Source organism: Lycium ferocissimum, chromosome 6 (assembly GCF_029784015.1).
Source record: "Lycium ferocissimum isolate CSIRO_LF1 chromosome 6, AGI_CSIRO_Lferr_CH_V1, whole genome shotgun sequence".
Taxonomy (NCBI): domain Eukaryota; kingdom Viridiplantae; phylum Streptophyta; class Magnoliopsida; order Solanales; family Solanaceae; genus Lycium; species Lycium ferocissimum.
This window is the reverse complement of record NC_081347.1, coordinates 57,087,761-57,099,316: the sequence shown is the minus strand read 5'-3', so window position 1 is coordinate 57,099,316 and position 11,556 is coordinate 57,087,761. Positions and strand designations below refer to the sequence as shown.

The window sequence follows — 11,556 nt, the reverse complement described above, 5'->3', positions numbered from 1 at the left end:
CCTGTTGTTTTATTTTTTGCTTGTATAGTGGTTGTACCACCTTAGCTCGACCTTTATTATAGTGGCTGCGGTGGATGATGGTAGAGTAAGGTCATGTCCTCGGGGGGGAGGAGGGGTGGGAGGTAGGAAGAGGGTTAAAGGCGGAAAGGGAGCCGCTAGGCTGAGAATTGGGTCCTAGAACATTGGCATCCTGACGGGAAAGTCTATAGAGTTAGTGAAGATTCTTGAGAAGAGGAAGATCAACATAGCATGTGTCCAGGAGTCTAGATGGGTGGTAGATAGGGCTCGGGATGTAGATGGGTTTAAGTTGTGGTTCTCAGGAGGCCCGAAGGGTAAGAACGGAGTTGACATTCTGGTTAACAGAGAGCTCCGTGATCTGGTGGTAGGGGTCAGGAGGGTAAATGATAGGCTGATGACTATTAAGTTAGTAGTTGGAGGGCATACTTTAAACGTGGTTAGTGCTTACGCACCGCAGGCGGGCCAGGATGAGGAGATCAAAAGGCGATTCTGGGAGGATTTGGACGAGGTGGTGCGGGGTTTTCCGCACTCAGAGAAACTTTTTATTGGTGGTGATTTTAATGGCCACATCGAGACATCGGCTAGGGGATACGATGATGTGCATGGAGGCTTCGGGTTGGGGGATAGGAATGAGGGAGGTATGGGGCTGTTGGATTTCGCGAGAGCTTTCAATTTGGTGATAGCAAACTCTAGTTTTCAGAAGAGGGAAGAGCACTTGGTCACCTTTCGGAGTACGAGGGCCAAAACACAAATTGATTACCTACTCTCCTGAAAGTGCAATAGACGTTTATGCACGGACTGCAAGGTTATCCCGAGCGAGAACCTCACGACCCAACATAGGCTCTTAGTTATGGACCTGGAGATAAAAAGGAAGAGGAGTAAGAGGGTTGTATAGGGTCAGTCGAAGATTAGATGGGACACTTTGAACAAGTACAATGCCCAGGAGCTGGGGGAGCAGTTGAGGGCGCTGGGAGCCTGGAGGAGTAGCGGGAATGCGAGTAGTATGTGGACTACGATTGCTGCTAACATCAGGGAAGCGGCAAGAGAGGTGCTAGGGGTCTCAAAGGGTTACTCTGGAAGACACAAAGGGGACTGGTGGTGAAACGGAGAGGTACAAAGTAAAGTGGAAGCTAAGAAAGCAGCGTATCTAAAGCTAGTAGAGAGCACATATGAGGAAGAGAAGAGGACTAACAATGAGCTGTATAAGAAGGCGAGGAAGGAGGTGAAGTTAGCGGTTTCGGAAGCTAAAACGGCTGCTTTTGGACACTTGTATGAAGATTTGAGGGGAAAAGACGGGGACAAGAAGTTGTACAGGCTAGCCAAAGCGAAGGAAAGGAAGGCTCGGGACCTGGATCAAGTGAAGTGTATTAAAGATGAGGGAGGGAAAGTTTTGGTGGAGGATGCTCTTATTAGACGAAGATGGCAGTCCTATTTTCATAAACTCCTGACGAAAAGGGGGACCGGAACATCATTTTAGGCGAATTGGAGCACTCTGAGAGCAGTCCCGATTTTGGATACTGCAGGCGGGCCAAGGTTGAAGAGGTCGAGGGGGTTATGCAGAAGATGAACAGGGGGAGAGCGACCGGGCCAGATGAAATACCAGTAGAATTTTTGAAGAATGAGGGTAGGGGAGGCTTGGAGTGGCTTACGCGGTTGTTGAATGTTATTTTTAGGATGGCGGAGATGCCTGAAGAGTGGAGATGGAGCACCATGATCCCGTTGTATAAAAACAAGGGGGATATCGAGAACTGCAACAACTATAGGGGTATCAAGCTGTTGAGCCATACGATGAAAGTTTGGGAGAGAGTGGTGGAAGCGAGGATGAGGAAGTTAGTTTCTATTTTGGAAAACAAGTTCGGATTTATGCCGGGGCGTTCAACTACAGAAGCCATTCACCTTGTGGGGAGGTTGGTGGAGCAGTATAGGGATAAGAAGGCTGACTTGCACATGGTGTTTGTTGACCTTGAGAAGGCTTATGACAAAGTCCCTAGGGAGGTGCTGTGGAGATGTCTGGAAGCTAGAGGTGTTCCTGTAGCATACATTAGAGCGATTAAGGACATGTATGATGGAGCCAAGACCCAGGTGAGGAAGGTTGGAGGTGACTCGGAACACTTTCCAGTCACGATGGGCCTGCACTAGGGGTCCGCGCTTAGCCCGTTTCTGTTTACTGTGGCAATGGATGCTCTGACAAGCCACATTCAAGGAGAGGTACCGTGGTGCATATTGTTTGCAGATGACATTGTGCTTATTACCGAATCGCGGAGCGGTGTTAACGCGAGACTGGAGATTTGGCGACAGACTCTGGAGTCGAAGGGTTTCAAGTTGAGCAGGACTAAGACAGAGTACTTAGAGTGCAAGTTCAGTGATGGAAGGCAGGTAGAGGACGAGGACGTGCAATTGGATACTCAGGTCATCCCGAAGAAAGAAAGTTTCAAGTACCTGGGGTCGATCATCCAAGCGACTGGCGAGATTGACGATAATGTCACACATCGTATTGGAGCGGGATGGATGAAATGGAAGCTCGCATCGGGGGTGTTGTGCGATAAGAAGGTGCCACCTATTCTAAAGGGAAAGTTCTACAAAGCGGTGGTTAGACTGACTATGTTATATGGGACGGAATGCTGGTCAGTTAAGAAAGCTCATGTCCAGAAGATGAAAGTAGCTGAGATGCAGATGCTGAGATGGATGTGCGGGCATACCAAGAGAGATAGGATTCGAAATGAAGTGATTCGAGATAAGGTGGGTGTGGCCCCTGTGGTGGATAAGATGCGGGAAGGGAAGTTGAGGTGGTTTGGCCATCTGCAGCGGAGATGCGTTGATGCGCCAGTGAGGAGGTGTGAGAAGATGGTAGTGGTGGGCCTGAAGAGAGGGAGGGGTAGGCCAAAGAAGACCTGGGGAGAGGTTATTCGGCAGGACATGGCGCTACTTCAGCTTACCGAGGATATGACCGGTGATAGGAGGGGGTGGAGGGCTAGTGGGGGGCCGCAGGTTTCCTTTCTCGTATTAGGAATTTTTTACCCTGCTTCTATGTGTTGGGTCTTGTCTATCTTTGCTGTTTTATCATGACTTCCTTGCTCTTGCTATTTCTCATTTTCGCATTGTTTTGATTTGCTTGTCCGTACCTGACTCTTTTCCCTTGTTTTCTTGTTTTCTTTTGAGCCGAGGGTCTTTCGGAAACAGCCTCCCTACCTTGGAAGGTAGGGGTAAGGTCTGCGTACACTTTATCCTTCCCAGACCCCATATTGTGGGATTCAACTGGGTATGTTGTTGTTGTTGTTGTTGGTTGGATGTGGAAAACATTTTCTAGTGTTTGGTTTGACGGAAATACCAATCTAACCCCCCCCCCCCCCCACACACACACACAAAAAAAATTCCAACCTTCCCTACTACCCCCCACCCCGCATTTTAAAAAACATTATATTTTCACAAAGTGGCTATTTTTATAAGATAACCAAATATGTGCATACCTTTGCAAGTGGCCTTTTTCTAAGACAACAAAAAAATGACTACTTTGCACTTTGAAAGACAACTCAAAAAAATTGACTATGTGTGTAAACTAGCCATTTTTTAAAAGTGACACAAAAAAGGTTATTTTTGTAAATTGGTCAGTTTTTGGAAAGTGACATAAAAATGACTTTTGTATGCAAAAATGCATTTCTTGCAAAACAACCGATTATGCAAATTTGCAAAAATGGCAACCTTTTTTTATCATTTTTCAAAAAATGGCCATTTTACCAAAGTATACATTTTTGTCACTTTTAAAAAATGGCTACTTTACAAAAGTGGAAACTATCTTAGGAAGGACACATTGCAAAAATGATCATTTTTAATACTTTCACGAAAAGGATATTTTAAAAAACAATTACTTTTGCAAAGTAGTTAGTTTTCAAAGGTAACTACTTTCACAAAATGACTATTATTGAAAATGCGCTATTTCAAAAAGTGACTATTTTTAAAAAGTATCTACTTTCACAAAGTGGTTATTTTCTAAAAGTGACTATTTTAAGTGACTACATTTGCAAAACGATTATTTTTTAGAATTTCGCAAGTATTATTTTTTAAAAATGGCTACATTTGTAAAGTGATTACTTTTGTAAAGTTGCTATTTTTGAAAGTTACTACTTCCACAAAGTGCCTAGTTTTGCAAAGTTGAGAGATAGGGGGGTGGTGGTGGTAGGGAGGTGAGAGGTAGGGGTTGGAGGTAGGTAGTGATAAGGGTGCGGCTGGATTAAGTGGTTATAGGGGTGGGGAGGGAGATAGTAGGGGGTGGTGGTGTGGGTGTAGGAGGGGTGGTTAAGTGGTGGGGTGGGGGTGGGGGTGGGGTAGTGAAGGCATAGGGGTAGGGGGTAGTTTGGGTGGTGTAGGGGGGAGGGGTAGTGTATGGGGTGTGGAGTGGGGGTTCGGGGGGTGGCGGGGTGTGGCAAGGTCGAGGGGTAGGGGTAGGGGTGTTGGGTGGGTGGGGAGGAGACGATGAACTTGCAATGTTATTTGTGGAACTTGTTTTCCCAACTTCCATTAAGGAAGTCAATTTTCTTATTTTCAAGGAACTTGTTTTACTAGAGAAAAGGTTTTCTAAGACATTTTGACCAACCAAACTTGGGAAAATTGAAAAACATTTTCCAAAAAATGTTTTCCTCCATACCAAACACACTCAAAGGGTTGTCAACTTCTCTCATCAGCCTTAATTTTGTGACGAAACTATATTAGTCACAAAAACTATATTTAAAATCTTTCACAAATCCAGAGTATTAACTTCAAATTCTACTCCTTCTGTCTCAAATTATCTATCTATCTTTTTTTTTTTTTTTGACACGCCCTAAAGAAACATTAATTAGGAGGAAGGGCCGGTTGACTAACTTTACCCTTATTTATGTCAAAGTTATAATCTCTCTTCATCAAATATTTACTCTATTTATGTATCATATCCATTAATGACAAAATTCTACTACGGGTAAAAGGGGGGAAAATAATTATTTATGCTTTGAACTTCTAAAACGACAAATAATTTGAGACAATTATTTTTAGTAATCACAACAGATAATTTGAGATGAAGGGAATAATTTTTTCAAACTTCAACCAAATACTCCGTCCAAATTGAATCATTTATTAGCTAAGTAATCAATATCTACAATTAACAATTTTTTATCCTTACCGAATAAAAAGAGAGCGCTCCTTTTTCCTCTCAGAAAAAAGAAAAACATAAAAAGCTCTCAACACAAAAGGAAGACCTCATGCTACAAACAGAGAATTGATAACTGCATTTTAGGAGCACTAACTGTATTGCTGGATTAGTCTTTTTATTTTGTAGCAAATGATTTTTAGGAGTATTAACTAGTATGGTGCTTTTTTTTTTTCAATGTTCCGATTTGGCTATTTTGTGTTTTGTTTTAGTTCTTCAACTTATTTCTTTCATTAACTTCATTTATCTTATTATATGTTGCTATTACTGCCTATTATTATTGTTGTCTTGGCGCCTTCTCATGAGCCGAGGGTCTATCGGAAACAGTCTCCCTACCTCCCAAGGTAAGGTTTGCGTATACTCTACCCTCCCCAGACTCCACCTTGTGAGATTATACCGAGTATGTTGTTGTTGTTGTTGTTGTTGTATTTCACAGTTTTTGAGGTAGCTCGCTCACAATTTCACTATCACAAGTATTCACACTTGCATTCCAGAAGACATTTCAGAAGAGAAGCACTTCTTTTGCCTGCATTGCTTTCTTCTCGTGAACCAAACAACCATTTCAAAGGGAATGTTTTAATTCTCCCTTACTGTGAGTTCATTCCCTGCTAATCTTTTCACATACATCAATAAGACTGAACTTTCAAAACATATATTTAAGACCAAGTTTATCAAAGCAATCAAGGGATCATGCCTTTGTAGCCTTAAATCATAAGTAGTTAAAAATGCATATGAAAGACGTTAGCAAAGGACTGCTAATCTTGTCACACACATCAATACAGACTTGAACTTCCAAAACATCTAGTGCAGCGCAGTACATATTTACAAAATTTGCCAATTCATCCCTTTCTGTAATAAAACTCATTAATAACAAACAAAAGCATAAATCTTCCTTGCAAGCTTCAAATCACAGATCAGAAAGGGAACAAATAAAAGCATAATTCTTGCTTGTCCAACTGCTGCACAAATTGACGCTGTCCACGTGTATTTGATATCTATATCAGAAAGGGATTATAGAAAAACAAGGAAATATTCATCTAATAATATATCATCTGTAACAGCAAATATAAGTCCTTTGACAACCATCCTCTTATGTTTTTTGAAAAATATCTATTAAATTCAGACACAAGAATAGGTAAGACTTTATGAATCAACTGAAGAATAGTGTAACTGAAAACAACAGTTTCACCCAGGAAATTAAGGTTCTATGCCTAAGCTCTTCTAGCCTCTAAACAACTACATACAGTATAAGCAAAATGGTAAATTCCCAAACAAGGTTATTTATGCATTAATGTACACAAACAATTGCAGAGATCTTTTCCAAATTAACTAAGGAACTGAAAAGAAACATTTTTGTTTTTATCACATTAAACATCTCCTAAACATATCTATTAAAGGAACCCCACAAGTTTTACTAATTCTAGATCTGCCAATTCATTCCCTTCTTTAACAAAACTCATTATGAACAAAGAAGGAATCAATGAGCATTAATAGCATCAAATCGCAAATCAACCGACTTAAAATCCTAATCCTCATCTGTCGTATAGAATAGCTCAGCCTTGGGAGATGCTCTGGGGAAACGCATCAACTCTCTGGTGATATTCCTTTCTTCCCAAGTCCCTATGGCTTTCTTCTGCTTAATATCCATCCTAACCAAAGATGGAGTACGAGCAAACAATAGCTTTATGAACAGCAGTTCAGCTTTTGAACCCTCAAAAAGACGCATAGCGACATCTTTGAGCTTGTCGAGTGGTCGGTCCAAGCAGGCTGGTCTGCCCAGATGTTTCATAACTGCTTCAGCACTTTCACAATCAGTGCCATAGACCTAAAGGTGTCAAATAAATACCAAGTCAATATAGCTTCTCATGTTTAAGTATATGAAATGAAAAAATGAACCAGATCATATATATATATATATACACACACATTAGAGCCCAACACTTTGGATTATAGTGTATGTATGTGTATGTAGTTGTGTTTGGGTAGTAATAATATATATATTTTTTATATTACTAATAAACATATATAAGTTTGCACTGTTTTTATGCACATATATATACATACTATGTTCAAAACACGATTAATATAACATTGTAGTTTGTGTTTCGTATCCAAAACTTTATTAGATTAGTGTTTACTATGAATACAAAGTTGACAAAAATTTATTAATACTTTTTAAAAGAGAAGGCTTGTTTAAAAAGAAACTATTTTCCTCTCTTTGAGATAAAACAATAACAATATTTAAGCATCAATTGATACTTTGAATTTTAATTTGATTAATAAAGGTGTAAAATATTCTATTGTTAATGTATATAGATTGGACCTAAACAATACTTATTATTTTTTATCAAATTTTGATTTGGATAATTTTAATTCAAATTATTAAATTAATTTTACATGTTTAAAATGAAACAAAGTAAAAATTTGATTTTCTATTTAAACGAAGAGCTACTATTTTTTAATTTTTGGTAAATATTTTTGGTTTAGCTCATTTTACATTTGATTTTCTATTTAAACGAAGAACTACTATTTTTTAATTTTTGGTAAATATTCTTGGCTTAGCTCATTTTACTTGTCATGTTGTCTTTTGCACGGTTTTTTAAGGAAACGTCAATTAGAATTATAATTTGACTAATTTACCTTATTAATTATTTGATCTCCATTTAATATTATTTTTTCTTTTATGACATTAATCGCTTTTCACATTTATTAGAGTAAGAATAAAAATGAAAAAGTAATTAAATTCTATCTTATTTTAAAGTATAAATATTTTAAGTATATTTATTTAGTAAACATAACAAATAAATGACATGGCGGAATAACAAATACAACAGTTAAATATCTAGATTAGATCTCAGGCTAATATAAAAAATAAAATTATATGGTTTGGCTACTTAACCTTTTGAAGAAAAGCAATAATATGGAGTCCATATTTTTTACTGTACAACAATTTCATTTGCTCCCGCTAATGGATTGACACGCATGTGGCAATGAATCCACCATTTTTGACTTAATGGGGATACTTTGGGAATTACATGAATATTGTGTGATTTTTTAATATGGGGTGCATGTTTTTTTTTTTTACATTGCTTGTTTTTTTAATATGGGATCCATTTTTTTTTAATATTGCTTGATTTTTTTAATATGTGGTCTATTTTTTTTTTTTACATGAGTTTGGAGATGGTGGGGTCCATTTTTTTTCCCCTTTTTTTTAAGAATATTGCTTGGTGTTTGGAGATGGTGGGGTCCACGGTTTTTTCTCTTTTTTTTAAAATATTTCTTAGTGTTTTTAGCATGGGGCCCACCTTAAATTTTTTTTTTTTTTTACATGAGTTTGGAGATGGTGGGGTTCCACTTTTTTTCCCATTTTTTTAATATTCTTAGTGTTTTTAGCATGGGGCCCACCTTATATATATATATATATATATATATATATATATATATATATATATTTTATTATTTTTTTTAAAGAGGATCGACGACAAAGCATGGGGAAACCCATGCTTCTATATAGTAGTAATATATATATATATATATATATATATATATATATACATCTTGTGTATGACAACATATATATATGTACCATTTCTTACCAAAATCTCAAGTTTACTCAAATTGGGGGAGCTCTTAATTAATTCGAGAGTGTAAGAAGTCTGACCCATTTGGCCAAAGTTTACAATCAGAATTAGATGCCACAAGCAGTTGAGTGTAAAAGGAAGGCCCTTTGTAACCGCACCTGTACCCAAAAGCTTTGGAGCAAAAACAAATATAAGAATATGAACAGTTTGATACGACCCAAAAGGTATCCAAGTAAAACATGTGAGAATCTTACCTCAAGGACAAATGAACCCAACATAAGTTCTTGAAGTGTAGGCAAGCTAAAAATAAGCTTTTCATAAGTTGATCTTTCATCAGCTGGTATTGGACTATCAACCACAAGGTATAAATATGTCAACTCTTTGCAGGTCATAAAGCGATTTAGGTCAAGATTATAGTGACTCTCACGAACAAACAAGTACTTCAACACTGATGAGACAACAATGTTGAGGTATTGAGTACCATTACAATGCGTCAAGGTCAAATTGACAAGAAGGGGGGCGTTAATAACACAAAACTCTGGGGTTGGCACAAAGGTTATTCTATGCAGATTAAGACATGTAAGATTCTGAAAGCCGAGAAAAGAATTTGGTGGTTTGAATAAACTGTTGTGGACTTTCAAATATGACAGGGTTGGACAATTAAACACATGCGAAGGGAGTTTATAAGTACTATTATCTGGCATGTCAAGGATTAGCTCCTTGACATTATTTCTGGTGACAAAAAGCATCCATCTATCAATATCTGCATATGAAGTCAAATGTGTTCCTGACATATCAAGAACAAATTTCACGATGTCTCCAAGATGTTGTAAGAGAATCTCATCTACCGTTTCTTTGAGGACAGATTGAGATTTTAGTGCTAATTTATTGCAAAAGTGCTTATCAAGCACCAAATTGGGAAGCATGGCCCAAATATATCTCCAATTTTTGGACAAAATACTAGTTCTTGCTGCGTCGTGAACAGGCAAGAGACTTAAAAAACTATCTATAACGTTTCTTGGTAGAGCACTGATTCTATCTTCAGTATCCCCTTCAACAGCAACAGCTCCTTTACGATCTAATAGAAGAATTGAATAGTCTGAGGCTTAAAATTTATAATCCAAAAAGAAAAAACAAGAAGGGGAAAAGAGAGAATGGTGTACCTGGAGTCATGCTGGTTAGAAATTTATAATTCAGAGCAGAAAGTGTGTTTTATACTCTGTACCAAAGCCAAAACCTGTAGCAGCATTATGGGGTGAGAAGAAGAATAGAAGTTGTTAACCGCTAAACAGAATTTGCACTAAAGAAGAGATTAGTGCAGTGAGAAGAGATTTTTCGTGAAAGGTGAGAATGATGGAATACAGTGAAAGTACAAAGTAGAAGGTAATTAAGGGAGTATTCAAACAGAAAACGCTCAAACACTTGAAGTCTAAAACAAGGATTGATACTTAACATGTTGTGTTTCACTTCAGCATTTGCTTTCCCTACAATGTCCTTATTTTTCTTATAGTGTTGAGGTCATAAACCTAGCTTGAAACTTATATCATTTATCTAATATTGGTTCCGGTTCCTTTCTATGGTCGAAATGAAAAATATTCTCGAATATTCAAAAGCCAATAATAAACTTACAGCATGAGTACTTTACTTGTTACATGAATCCTGTCTACTCAACTTTCAAAATTACCTTAATTTTCAAGATTTTACTTTGAATTATAAGCTTTTCCTTACATATGTTAATTAAGACAATAACATATACATCCTAACATTATTCTGGACAAATCACACAGAGAGATATTAAAAATCAGGAAATCAGAATAATTTGACTACTTAGAAGCTCTGATAGGAAAATAGTTTTAGAAAGTAAGAAGTTGGCTGAGATCAGTCTTTTCGCCTAAATGGCAAGTGAACAAATCCGAGTAGGGAAGAACGTTTATATTTCAAACTTTTTGATGGGATTTACAAATTAAAAAAGAGTAGGGAAAATTTTGGTTTTAACCTATGAAAATAATGGTTTCCAATTGTGTTAACAAAAAATGCAGGTCATCAGTCAGCTTTTCTGAAACATATATTTGCTAGTATAAACAAAATAATAGGTGAATAAATCAGGATATAACTAAAGACACTAGAACGAAAACACTTCAGTAGCTACATTGATACACTACAAATCAATCACAGATAAGCCAAAAAAAAAAAAAAATTCCTCAAAATAGGAGAAAATGTTTTCCATAAGAATTTGAGGGAAAACATTTTCCGGATTAAAAACACACCCACGCAAACCCCACCCTCCAAGTTTGCATACCAAACACAGGAAAACAGACTTGTTTTTCAAGAAAACATTTTCCGACATACCAAAAAACCGTAGAGTCAAGCAAAGCAAAGAGCCAACAAGCATTAGCAGAGGAACCCCAGATGAGTAAAACACTAAAGAATGAAGCAAATAGCTTACCCAATTTAATAGTTTGATGAAGACCCACAAAAATAGTTTCATTCAGCAGTTTTTTTTTTAACTTAAATTGAAAGACTTAATAACAAGATACAAAAATAATTGAGTTTAGAAAAGTTAGTCAGGGTTTTGTGAAATGAAGCCGATGGGTCCCTCTCTCTAAAGAGGATGGGGTTTTGTGAAATGAACATTTTGGGGGCAAAATTAAAAGGTGATGGAAATATGTTCTGTTACAAAATTATATTTTTTGTTGTGGTTAATTATCTTTCTTTTTATTATACTACAATTTTAGTCCCGGATTTGTCACAAAGGGTTGTCAACTTCTCTCATCAGCC

General features: G+C 37.4%; 1 protein-coding gene and 1 long non-coding RNA gene across 2 annotated transcripts; one reads left to right on the top strand and one right to left on the bottom strand.

Annotated features, from left to right (window-relative positions):
- Window positions 1-6,459: 6,459 nt before the first annotated feature.
- LOC132059868 (F-box/FBD/LRR-repeat protein At1g13570-like) lies at window positions 6,460-10,590 on the bottom strand. The gene is made up of 4 exons (XM_059452710.1): window positions 9,942-10,590; window positions 9,033-9,856; window positions 8,794-8,949; window positions 6,460-7,022 (listed from the first exon to the last, which is right to left on the bottom strand). The coding sequence occupies exons 1-4, from the start codon at window positions 9,949-9,951 to the stop codon at window positions 6,723-6,725; spliced, it is 1,290 nt and encodes a 429-aa protein (XP_059308693.1). The 5' UTR covers window positions 9,952-10,590; the 3' UTR covers window positions 6,460-6,722.
- Window positions 9,921-10,942, top strand: LOC132059869 (uncharacterized). The gene is made up of 3 exons (XR_009415754.1): window positions 9,921-10,051; window positions 10,090-10,141; window positions 10,584-10,942. It is a non-coding gene; the product is annotated as an uncharacterized LOC132059869 (long non-coding RNA).
- The last annotated feature ends 614 nt before the right edge of the window (window positions 10,943-11,556 follow it).

What these genes read in the sequence shown, in the direction of transcription:
- LOC132059868 (XM_059452710.1), bottom strand. An exon ending in TGGGTTCATTTGTCCTTGAG is followed by an intron (nt 8,950 to 9,032) that starts GTAAGATTCTCA and finishes TTTGCTCCAAAG; the next exon opens with CTTTTGGGTACAGGTGCGGT. An exon ending in TGAGTAAACTTGAGATTTTG is followed by an intron (nt 7,023 to 8,793) that starts GTAAGAAATGGT and finishes TGACACCTTTAG; the next exon opens with GTCTATGGCACTGATTGTGA.